The following is a 13,240-nucleotide window of genomic DNA, read 5'->3' on the forward strand; positions in this document are numbered from 1 at the left end:
CATAAATTGTTGTATTTTATTGTATTATTTTTGATGTAAAGAACATTGATTGCCAATTTGGTATGCTCCGGTATCTCATCATAAATTCATATCAACTAAGCTACCTCATCGTTTGATTTTGAATCCAGCACGTTCGTTACATATTCGCATGAATTTTAAAGGGAGCCTGTGCACTGCATAGGCTTGGATCGGATTGGTTCAGATTATGATTGAACAATCTTATAAAAACACAAACGGTGAGGTAATGCAGAGGATAATCTGTCTTAATTTTGACGCGTTTTCTGTCTGCTGTCTGGATTTCTCTTCTGAAAACCCAAGCAGAAACATCTATTCCTCTAATTTTAAAAAGCAGAAACATATTTTTTTTCTTCCCAATATGCTTCTACCAGAACATGAAACTGGCTATGCCTTTCTTCAATATATATAAAAAAAAGAGAGATTATTTTATTCAATTGATAATGTGGCTCAGAATTTCGGATCATTTTGGTTTGGATACTGAAATCTGAAATGATCTTCTTCTTTTACTTCTCCAAAGTCTTTATTCTCAAACAAGTTGGGGTAGATTAGAAATGAAATCCAATCGGAATCAGCAACAGAAGGACTTCTCAGGAGGTCACCCATCCTTATACTACTCCTGCTCCAATTCGTGAGATTTTCATTTCCATAAAGAGACTGTTTTTTTACCACTGACTCGCCAATCCTATCACGAACCCTCCTCCTTTTTTCTAGCTTGAGACAGGCTGTGTAGAAATTACACAGGCGGAGTTTGAAATCTGAAATGATATTATCCAACAATCCAAATTTAGTGTGGATATATATATAGAGGAGGGATCAAGTTACAACAATTTTTGAGTTACAACAAGTTACAACAAGCATTTTCTACATTTTCAAAGTCCAAATCGTCGATCCAAACCGTTAGATGTGATCTCTATAATAAAATGTGCTTGGAGACCAAATTTTACATTTTTTTGAATTTTTTTACTATTTATTAAGATGGGTACAAAAACTAGTCAAATTAATACCATTGAATTTTGTATCTATCTTAATAAATAGTAAAAAAATTTCAGAAAATGTAAAATTTGGTCTCCAAGCACATTTTATTGTAGAGATCATATCTAACGGTTTGGATCGACGATTTGGACTTTGAAAATGTAGAAAATACTTGTTGTAACTCAAAAATTGTTGTAACTTGATCCCTCTCTAGGTCTAGGTCAGGTCCTTGTATAGCCCACAGAAACAATTGAGTCCTTATTAATTCCTGCTGGGTCCTATGAAGTTGAGAGTTGAGACCTTTCTATGCTCTGTACCAGTGCTAGTTTTCATGCCTCCATACTTCTCAAATTTGTAGTAGACTAGAGATACTGCATGCATGCATGCCTATCGCCTTTTGTAGGCTATACAATACACTGATAAGTCCCAACTTGCTCAGGTGTGGGTCGACCCTTACATGCTGTGGGGTTAACACGTGAACTCCGTATATATAAAAGTTGCTTGTCTTGATGAAAAGAATAAAAGTAACAGTGTAAGTGCATGTTTGATTATTAATTGTGAAATAAGTGGTGAATTTTTTATTTTTTTATTTTTAAGTTGTCAAACAATAATAAGTAAATTTGAACAAATATGATGAAGTAAATTTGAGTTAATTTAGAGTAAGTTATTATGTCTCGAGATCTAAGTACATGTTTGATTGTGGAGTAAATTAATGGTGGTGTGAATTACATATTTCATCTTTAAGATGTTAAATAAGGACTAAATATGAAGGAATAAGATGAAGTAATACAAGAGTTAATCCAAAGCAAATTACTTCACCTCTATAAGTGGTGTAACTTCACTGATACTCCACCTGTGAATTTCACCGTGAGAATTAACATTTATCTTTTAATTTTTCTCTTTTCACAATTACTTCCCTAAATATGATTAACTTAATTGACTTTAGCTTTGAGTAAACAATTTAATCTTTATTAACTTGGCGGAGTAGTTGTATATCTTTTTTTTTATCGGATAAATGGATGTATTAGTTCTAAAATTAATCCGATTATTCGAGTAGTACATTCCATCAAAGTAGGGCTGCAAACGAATCGAACCGAATCGAATTTACTCCTGTTTGAGTTTGATTTAAATTAATTTCAAACTAAATTTGGTTTGAATTAATTTCGAATCAAATTTTTTACAAACTCAATTTCGAATCTTTTATGAACTTTTTTATGACAAGGAAGAATAATCGTAGTCGCCAAAAGCGAGAGGTGAAAGTCGTCTAGGGTTTTAGAACTAAGAGCGAGGATTACAACTTACGAGTTATGACTTATGACTGGAGAGCCTTATGTTTTAACTTTTAAGTCACCAGTGAACATAAGTCATCAGCAGAAATCAACGGTTCACATTACTTTAAGATTCGAACTAGAATAGTTCGCGAACCTATTTTGAACGAACCAAGTCCAGTTTGAATTTGATTTGAATTATACTGTGCAGCCCTGCATCAAAGTATCAAACAAAATTGTACCTGATTTATAGTCTAGCTGTCCGAATTAACTCCTATTTACACATGTACGACTTAATATTTAAGACATGCTAATGTCTGTGTCTACCATCAACTAGTGGGCCAGATTAAAATCTATATCAAATTATATCAAGACATTAAATCATCAAATTTGATAATTATATTTTAAATATTATACATTACTTACACAAATTTTTTATTTAGCAAGGAATAAGGTCTAGCCCTCATTCATAATTTCATTGATTGAAATTTGTTTTACGGGTTTGAAAATCATGTGGCTTGCTCAACTAATTATTTGAGCAATTTTGAAAGAACAAAAGGATAAAAAACAAAACAAGAAATTATTTGCTCAACTACCGGTTGCTAATTGTAAAAAATAAAAATCATGGTGATGAATTGAACGGAGACCTCATGATTACTGAGGTACGTACCTAAATTTACACTTAAGTCATTCCAAAATACAAAACAAGAAATTACACTTGATAAAAACTTTTGACCGTTGATTTCTTTTCTATGGTTGAAATTTAACTAGAGAGTTATTATTGTTCATTCTTTCTAAAAAGATAAAAAGAGGAGGTATTTACTTACACTGTTTTTGGTGACACTCAATTATACTTTACATTTTCAAAATCTAAACAGTCGATTCAAATCGTTCAACGTGATGAATATATTAAAATATGCCTCTAGATCAAATTTTACATTTTTTTACTATTTATTAAGCATTTTATAAAATCGTTGTTTTCAAACCATTGAATTTGTGTACCCATCTTAATAAATAATAAAAAATATAAAATTTGATATGCAAGCACATTTTAATATATCGATCATGTTGAACAGTTTGGATCAACTGTTTGAATTTTGAAAATGTAGGGTGTAATTCAGTGTCACCGAAAAACGGTGTAGGTGGATCCCTCCTCAAGTAAAAAAATTCAAAAAAATAAAAAATTTGATATGCAAGCACATTTAATATATCCATCACATTGAATGATTTGAATCGGTGTTCTAAATAGCTAACTATAGCGGTGCTATAGCTTTTTCGGACCATAAACGCTAAGCTATGAGATATTGCGCTAACTCAGCTACGACCGCTATAGCTATAATAGCTGACCGCTATATGAGACCCGCTATAGCTACCGCTATGCTACATGGTTTTTTTTTTACAATTTATATGGACTTCTGTACTTCTATTCTTATTTCTAATGCTACATGGTCTTCTACGATAAGTATACTAAACCAAACTATATGCTTCTATTTTTATTTGTGATTTATTCTATCATTCTATATTGAGAAATATTCAAATACTAATTCTTCATTTTGATTGCTCTTTGCATAGTATTCATTTGTAAAATTATTATTGTTCATTTCAATTGAAAGCTAATTTTGATTATTATTATAATATATAAAATATTTAAATATGTATATTGATTTCATTTACCTTAAAAAATTAATTGCTCTTTGTCTATTATAATATGTAATACTATGAAGTATAAACTATTAAATAATATTACTTTTTAGATTTTTTTTTCCTTCTTATTTGCGTAATTGATAAAAAAATATAGACTTAGATTAGTTGTCATTTAGTTGTTACATCAATTCTCTAATATTGATTATGTTGATAATTAGTAGAAATATATAATATAAAGTTTGAAAAGAGAAAATCGCTATGTATGATAGCTTCTGCTATTCGCAATAGTTTTTTTTTTTTTTGTCTCCTCGCTATACCGCTATAATCGCTATTTAGAACTTTGATTTGAATCGACTGTTTAGACTTTAAAAATGTAGAATGTAATTCAGTATCACAAAAAAAGAGTGTAAGTGGATCCCTTCTCTTAAAAGAAAGATGGAATTTTAGATTTTCAAATTTCAATATGTATAAAGGATGTACATTTGGATTTTGAATATGAGATTTCTCACATAGAGAACATTGTTTTTTGTCATTGTTTTTTGTCATTAGACTAAAAATTAATTCTTTAAACATGTTATTTATTTTAAATCGGATAATATCAATTGAGTCTAATTTTAAACTTTAATATCAATATATATACTTTGATTAATTTAAGTATTACATAGTCAATCTGAGAATATGAAACCATCTAATCTGAAATGAACAATCTTAATATACTTGAAAACATCAACACCTTTTTTGCTATTATAATTGGAAAATTAAAACCATAGCTTTCTTCCATATATAGTTCTGCGAACTCATTCATTATATTAATTCATTCAGAGATATATCATTATATTAATTCATTCAGAGATATAGAGGCTGTTCTTCTGTGTCATCTAGGACTTATATGATCGAATAGCTCTCCCAATTGTTCAATTTTCCTTTTTTTTTTCCTTTGTGTGGTCAAATTTGATTGGGACAGTTTGATAAAAATTACTTGATTCTCTACACAATTGAGTAATTTATGAACACCTTAAAAAGGATTTTAGAGTCTGGTCTTTACATACCTTCAAATATTTGATTGCTATTAGGGGTGGCAAAAAAGTTCGTAGCTGCTCGATTATAATTCGCATTTGATTCACTCGCTAATAGCTCGCTCGTTATTGGACCGAGCTGTTAACGAGCCAGTTCGTCATTAGCTCGATCCATAATTAACAACTTCAAGCTGGGACCTAGCTGGCTCGCCAGCTCGGCTAGGCATCAATTTGTGAATTTGTATGAATTTGTGTGTATTTTATACTGTCCAACTCAGTTTAGCTTGATTCAATTCGGTCCAAAAAGTTTAGAGAATTTATTTTCTTCTTGAAACAAGATCTAGCTAGATCCAACGAGCCAGCTCGTCAGCTCGCGAACTAAGCTCGGTCTAGCTCGTGACAATTTCAAGCTGAGATTTCAACTTAAGCCCCTAAAGTCAGCTCACTTGTAACTCGAACGAGTCAGCTCGTAACGAATTCAAGCTGGACTCAGCTCATTGCCACCCCAATTTGCTATGGTGAAATTTGGATGTCTATTATATATATGAATTTAAAAATTCATTCATTTCTTTTAGAGAAAAAAAAAAATTATCCGTTACCATCTGAAGTAGTCTGAACACTGCTGATTTGCTGTGCTAATTATTCCTTTTAAGGATCGATTCTGTGAAGTGGCAGACTAATTAAGAAAAGGCTCCACAAAATTAAATTTAAAACTAATTTGAAGGTAATGGTCGTCGATTTTGCTGGTGTGATAATGTAAGATGAGGTGGTATTTTACTTTACCTAATTAACTTTTGGTGTTTTGCCCGTTAAAGAGGCTAAGCAAAAATCAATTAATGAGCGGCAAAGCAAGCAACTAACTCCTTACTTCCCAACTAACATATCCGTCCTGTGGAAAATTGTGCCTCTTTTCTTGTGATTTTCCCTTTTACTTAAATGTACTCTTACTTCCAAGCTCTGTCTATTTCTTTGACTTGGTGCTTTTAACAAGGGAAATGGTTTGGACAAAGAAAAATAAACTTGCACTTGATTAGGGGTGTCAACGGTTACGATACAGGTTGGGTGGATGTATTTTTATATTCTTACCGATAATGAATTTTTTTTTTTTTTACATTTATCTGTCTTTTCGAGTGGATAAACGGATAAAAGATATCATTGATATTTCAATTTATACTTTTGATAAAATATTTTCAAAACAAAAAAAGAAAATAATAATAATGAATACAATTAATTTATTTATAAAAATTTAATAAAATACAAAACTTTTTTGTATTATGTATCATATTCATACAAATATACGCTATATATATAATTTTATTTTTAAAAACTATCTTATACGAAAACGGGTAAGATAATAGAAAAAATTGTTATCCTTATCCGTACCTGATAAAGTAACGAAAAAAAAATCTTATCTTTACCTCTGTTTTCGGATACGATATGGATCGGGTAAATGAGTAAAAGATATTTTATCGGAAAAAAAATCTTATCTTTACCTCTGTTTTCGGATATGATATGGATCGGGTAAATGAGTAAAAGAATGGCATTGACACCCCTACACTTGATCAACAATATTTGGTGCCAGATTTCTTAATCAATTTGCTATAATTGATCCTAGAATTCAGATGTTTTAGGTAGGATAGGAGGTTGACACCACTTTCATTATCAGAAGACAACAACATGAGGGGATTAATAAATGAAAAAGGTAATGAAATTGGATGAGGGGTCTTATAATCTCATCCCCTTGTTTTTGTTGGTTATCTGATATTCCCCCCCTTCTTATATACTCTGATTTTGAAATTTACAAAAATTAAATTATTTTTTAAGTTAATTACGGCCCCTTTTCAAATTTATAAAAAAAAACCTGATTAATCTTTTTTGCTCTGTTTCCCTTCCAGTAATCTCTCATCAATTATTATATAAGATGATTAGATGAATTAAGACTAATTATCAGGATAAATTTAATGTGCATGTACCATTATAATTATCATTAGAAGTCGTCCAAATAAAAAATAAATTATAGATACGTTGTTCTTTTTTTAAAATAAATTCATAAGGATGTTTAATTTTTTTTTTTTATAACATAGAATTTTGCAACTTTCTAATCAGAAATAACGGAGGGTAATGAAATGAGGGAGTTCAAATGCCTCCATTTTTAAAAATTTTAATAACTCAAAATTGAAAACTTAAAAATCAAAATAAAATCGTTAGATGTGATCTATATTATTTTCTCTATGTGCTCATAAAAAAATATTACATTTCGATTTTATTTAAATGTGAATAAATACGTTGAAAAATCAACGTTTAGAAATTATTCACATTAGTAATTTTTTACAAGCTCTTGATGACAACCAAAACAAAATTGAAATGTTATAATTTTTTACACGTTCATAGATAAAATAGTATAGATCATATCCAATGATTTTATTTTGACTTTTAAGTTTTAAATTTTGAGTTATTAGTGTTTTCAAAAATAGAGACATGGTAAAGACATAGAAAATGAAGGCATTTCAACCCTCTAATAAAATCACATGTCATCAAAACCAAACAAGATATTGCAAATGTATATTGCATGTTAAAAATTAGAAAACCTTCCGCCTATATTTTACAACCGAAATGTTACATATGGAGAGAAGAATCCTTGAAAAAGAGAAAAGATAATTAAGAGAGACAGAGCGAGAGAGATAGTGATAGCTACCGGTTTCATTAAACTCGGTTGGAAATCTGATGGGAAAGAGGAAATCTTTTCCAATTGTTTTCTTTTTTCAACAATAAAACGAAATAATCCCTTGAGGGGCAATTAACAAGTGAGCATAGACAATTGAGATTTTATACTTAGTTCAGTGGTTAAGGTTTTAATTAATTGATGCAACAAAATATTAACGCCTCTAGAAACTAAATCTCTCAAGTTAGCTGTCAACTATCCCCCACCTCATTTATAAACCTTCCCTCACTCCATTCCTTTATCATCACCTCTGCTACACCTCTCTCTGTCTCTGTCTCTGTTTCTGGTTCTGTCTCTCGCTCTTTCTATCTATCTACATTTGTCTCTCACTTGCACACAAAGAAGGTTAGAACAAACAAACAGAGAGCAGAGTAGAGCAGACATAAGCATGGGACTACCTCCCAAATTTGTTGCAATTGAGAAGTGTAGTTCAGAGGGAAGGTGCAACCAGACAGTTGCAGCTGACCTAGATGGCACCCTTCTCATATCAAGTAGCGCCTTTCCGTACTACCTGCTCGTGGCTCTCGAAGCTGGTAGCATTCTCAGAGCTATCCTTCTTCTCATATCCGTGCCAATTATCTATATTACATACATTTTCTTCTCTGAGTCGGCCGCAATAGAAATGCTTGTCTATATTTCTGTTGCCGGTCTAAAAGTTAAAGATATCGAGATGGTCGCTCGATCAGTTCTCCCGAAATTCTATGCTGAGGATGTGCACCCGGAGAGCTGGCGTGTTTTCAGTTCTTTTGGCAAACGATATCTTGTAACGGCTAGCCCGAGAATTATGGTAGAGCCGTTTGCGAAGGTTTTTCTTGGTGTGGAGAAGGTACTTGGTACTGAATTAGAGGTGACAAAATCGGGGAAGGCTACTGGTTTCCTGGCAAAGCCTGGCGTGTTGGTCGGTGAGCACAAGAAGCATGCAGTTCAGCAGGAGTTTGGTGAGGCATTACCAGATCTCGCGATCGGAGATAGGCCGACAGATTACGACTTCATGTCTATATGCAAGGTTTGATTTTGCTCCTAGTTAAACTATATAATTTGAATTGCAACTTCCCTGTTTTGCATGTTAAATTTATTTTAGTACTTGGCTCATGATTATATAATTTGTGTAGTAGTAGTGTGGCCACCTTAATACAACTGAGCTATATATATATGATCAGGGAATTGATCCTATGACTACTGACTAGTGTTAACAATTATCATGCTAATCCTAATTGGTGTAACAATCAATTTCAGTAGCAATTGACTTTTTAAAAATAGACTCAGACCCTACCTATATATATCCTTTCTGAATTGTGATGCCATCTGAGTGTACTGTTATTATTCACCAACTTCATGATCCAATATTAATTGGAAGACCCCACCAGTACTGCTCTTCAATGCCATCAAACCTTTTTATTTTGCTATATATCAAATCACATTCACACCTAGTACCAACAAAATCTGAAGGCAACCCTGATGCACCAATCAGGAAAGTGTGATGATATATATATAGATTACACTGCCCAATTTCTAATTAAATATCTATGTCAAAACTGTAATTTTATGTCTTAAAAATTAAGGACGAATTGTTAAAATGGACCGACAGCTTGTTGTCTTTGTATAACGGCCTTTAAATGGTGCTTTTGCTGCATGATTTCTCCAAGAAATTGAAAAATTTTACATCATGAGAACTTTTTTAGATCCTACAGGAAATAAATATTTTGAAGAATCATATTTAAGAATTGAAACGATGTGACACATGCTGCACAGTATATGGCCCAGCTGGTAGCAAAGGCAATGGGACCGTTGCAGTAATTTTAGTTTACCTTAGTTAGAAATCAATATTTTTTTACTTTTTGTTAAGAAATACTGCAATGCTATATAATTGGTGCACTTCATTTTGATTGGTTTTCATTTTTTGGCGACCTAATAGCAGAAGTATTAAATTGTATCTGTAAAGTCTGTTTCTCTCATTTAATTGCTTAATCATTTCACTTTTGAGTACTAAAAGAGTAAAAGGTACATGTAAGAAATATCTTTTCCAAGCAGTACCATTTTACAGGATAAACATTTTGGCAGAATTGTCAAAATCTACACCCCTTTTACAGAACTTTTTCACTTTTGGGTGTTGGTGGGACCTAGAGGCAGAGACTTGTAAGAAATATTCTATTACAATAATTTGTAACAGAGGATTATAGATCAACTTGGATGATTGACTTGAGGTGGTGGCCACTTGGCCATGAATGTATATTGGCTGGATAGGTAGGTGTATGAATTGAATCAACCATAAGTGCTACCTTTGCTCAGGACAAGTTACCATGTGCTTCTCACCTCTCCATTTATTACTCCTAATCCCCACTATCCTTTAATTTTTGTTTCCAGCATTTAAATACTTTAATTCTCTTTTATTTTTATTATGTACAATAATTATTCTTTTCGTAAAAAAAATAAAGTATACACTTGATTATTTTTCTAAACTGGTTGTCATCACTCATGACAGGAAGCCTACATTGTGCCGAGGACAAAATGCAACCCGGTATCGGCGAACCAGCTGATGAGCCCTTTGATTGTACACGATGGCCGTCTAGTCCAGCGACCGGACCCACTTGTGGCCCTGATCACCTTTCTATGGATGCCATTTGGATTTCTTCTTTCGCTTATTCGGGTCTATGTCAACATCCCTTTACCCGAGCGCATCGTGTTTTATATGTACAAGATCATGGGCATCAAGCTTATTGTTAAAGGCACCCCACCACCTCCCCCAAAGAAAGGCCATCCAGGCGTCCTCTTTGTGTGCAATCACCGCACCGTGCTTGACCCGGTTGTCACCGCAGTTGCACTCGGTCGCAAAGTCAGTTGTGTCACTTACAGTATTAGCAAGTTCTCTGAACTCATTTCCCCAATCAAGGCAGTTGCACTCTCAAGGGAACGAGAAAAAGATGCCGCAAACATAAAACGTCTTTTAGAAGAAGGTGATCTGGTAATCTGTCCAGAAGGTACAACCTGCAGAGAACCATTTTTGTTACGTTTTAGCGCATTGTTTGCCGAACTGACGGACAGGATTGTTCCGGTAGCAATCACCACAAAACAGAGCATGTTTCATGGGTCGACAGTTAGAGGGTTCAAGATTCTTGATCCGTACTTCTTTTTCATGAACCCGAGGCCTCAATACGAGATAACTTTTCTAAACCAATTGCCTAAGGAGCTCACTTGCAGCGGCGGAAAGACGCCAATCGAGGTGGCTAATTACATACAAAAGGTGTTAGGCAGTCAGCTTGGCTTTGAATGCACCAATCTAACAAGGAAGGACAAGTACGAGATGCTTGCCGGTACCGATGGTCGGGTCCTGTCCAAGAAGGAGAAGGCATAGAGAAGCCCTTGATATGTTGTCTTGCTAATGCAGAACCAGTGATGGTGATTGATTATTATTGTTGTTATTATTTTGTTGTTTTTTGTTAGTAAGATTATTGGTATTGTTATTGAATATTGTTGTTTGTCTCATAAAAAGAGAGGAACTCTTAATGGATTGATTGAGGGCCTTGAGCTTTTGTAACTCATATATAGTTAGTCCATCAATTCATTTTTTTTTCTTATATTAATATTCAATTAGATGCAAAAAGTTTCAGTATTAGTCGAATTTTATTTCTGTGCTTGTTTCCTTCTTCTTGCCCCAAATTTATGGCAGCAGGGTGCATTCTTTGTTACAATAATTCGGAATGTCTAAAGATTATATATACAAGAAACATTATTTCAAAATCTATTGAATTAGTTACAAAGGATGAATCTAAACCGTTAAAATCGATTTATTCCAAGTATACATATAAAAACTGAAATTTTTAAAATACCATATTAAAAAAAAATAGATCAAATAATCACGAAATTCTGAAATACCCTAGCCGCATCACTTAGATGCAGACCTCTTTTCTAGAGACCGCATCCCCTAGATCTGGCCCCTCTCTGTTTTTTTTTGTTTTTTTTTTTTTTCCTTTTGGGGATGCGACTCTTTGTTTTTTTTTTGTTTTTCTTTTCCTTCTCTACGTTAGCCGAAGGAATAGCATGTGAGATGGTTTGAATTGCATAGTAGAAGGAAAAAAGAAAGAAAAAAAGAAAAGAAAAGGGAGGGGCGCAATTAGGGGATGCGGCCCCTATTAATGGTCTGCATCTCCTAGATGTGGCCCTCAAAAAAGGAGAAAGGGATCCGCATCTCCGCATCTAGGAGATGCGGATGTGTCAGAATTCGAATTTTTCAGAAAATGTGATTATTTATTTTATTTTTTTGGATATGGTAAATTTAAAAATTTCGGATGTAAAAATTTTGAATTTTGAATTTCATTTAATACAAATGAAAAAGATAAAAAAAGAAAGAAAAATAATTGCATTAAATAACTTGCAAAACTTATTTTTTTTTTTACTGCTTCAGTTTTAACCGTTTGTTGACGTCTATCACACATTTTCATCCTAATCAAGTATGTTGGGTAGTTGTTATTTTCGAACCACATCCTAAAATTAACAGTTAATCATTTAAAAAAATGACAAAAACAATTGAGAGGACGGGGATAGTACTGGTACAGATGCTATATGTAATGGTACGAAATAATGTATAACTGGTTTTTGTCCTAATTAATGAAATATCGTCTACAAACTTTTAACTGAAAAAAAATGTAGTACATTTTGTTTTTGTTTTTTAAATGAAAAGTGAAAGTCTAATTTATCAGTTTTCTTCAATTTTCAGTTTATACTACAGAGGATTTTCCTATTTTGTGAATTTCAAACTCATAACTTTCTACATAAGAGTCATGTACCTTTATCACTAGACCACAGACTCATTCTTACTCCACTTAATATTGTTTCCACTTAATATTGTTTGTAACGATTATAAATGAACAGCCAAAATCGTTGGAATAGTTTCAACTATTAATGCAGAACGAATCTGTACTCTTGCTTAACTACTACAACAATCTTTTTCTATATTGTAAAGATTTAATGGCAAAATTTATTGGAGGCCACATGTTACATGTTTGAAATCCAACACATGGTTGGAGTTTATAAATAAGAGATAAGCTTGACCCATTCCTTTTCTTATATAAAAGTAAAAACAAATAAAATTACTGAACTCCACATTTCCTTTGTTAGGCTTTGTGGTCATGTTTGATTGTAGATTAAAGTTAATTTGGATTAAATTTCTTATTTTGAGTTAAGGTAGATTAAAATAATCATGTTTGATTGGAGTTTGATGGAGTAAGCTCATGAAGAGAGAGAAAATTATAATATAGTTTTACTCTAACCACGGAACTCACAGGTGGAGCAAGTTACTTCACCTAGAAATGTTGAGTAACTTAATCCGAATTAACTCAAGTATTACTCTATCTTATCCTTCAAATTTACTCCTTGTTTGACTCCATAAAAGTGGAGTAGAGGATTTACTCTACCACTTACTCCACAACCAAACATGACTTATAGCTGTAGGCGAGATTACAGAGGAAGGGCAATATAACGGATGATAAGTTATTAAAACATGCATTTTTTCCCTCCTTTTTGGAAATCTATCAAGTATTTTTTTTTTTTAACTATAAATAACTTGAGGGTTCAAATGCTTCTATTCTTTGTTTTTCTATTAT

At 32.6% G+C, this 13,240-nt stretch overlaps 1 protein-coding gene across 1 annotated transcript; it reads left to right on the plus strand.

The window, feature by feature from the left end:
- The first annotated feature begins 7,873 nt into the window (after positions 1-7,873).
- On the plus strand, positions 7,874-11,241 carry GPAT6 (glycerol-3-phosphate acyltransferase 6). The gene is made up of 2 exons (XM_078322425.1): positions 7,874-8,646; positions 10,123-11,241. Exons 1-2 carry the CDS (start codon positions 8,029-8,031, stop codon positions 10,990-10,992), a joined length of 1,488 nt encoding a protein of 495 aa, XP_078178551.1. The 5' UTR covers positions 7,874-8,028; the 3' UTR covers positions 10,993-11,241.
- The last annotated feature ends 1,999 nt before the right edge of the window (positions 11,242-13,240 follow it).

Source organism: Carex rostrata, chromosome 2 (genome assembly GCF_964058835.1).
Source record: "Carex rostrata chromosome 2, lpCarRost1.2, whole genome shotgun sequence".
Taxonomy (NCBI): Eukaryota; Viridiplantae; Streptophyta; class Magnoliopsida; order Poales; family Cyperaceae; genus Carex; species Carex rostrata.

Coding starts and splice junctions, on each gene's coding strand:
- GPAT6 (XM_078322425.1), top strand. CDS start 8,029: ATGGGACTACCTCCCAAATTTGTTGCAATTGAGAAGTGTAGTTCAGAG. Junction 8,647..10,122: donor ACTTCATGTCTATATGCAAG/GTTTGATTTTGC, acceptor CACTCATGACAG/GAAGCCTACATTGTGCCGAG.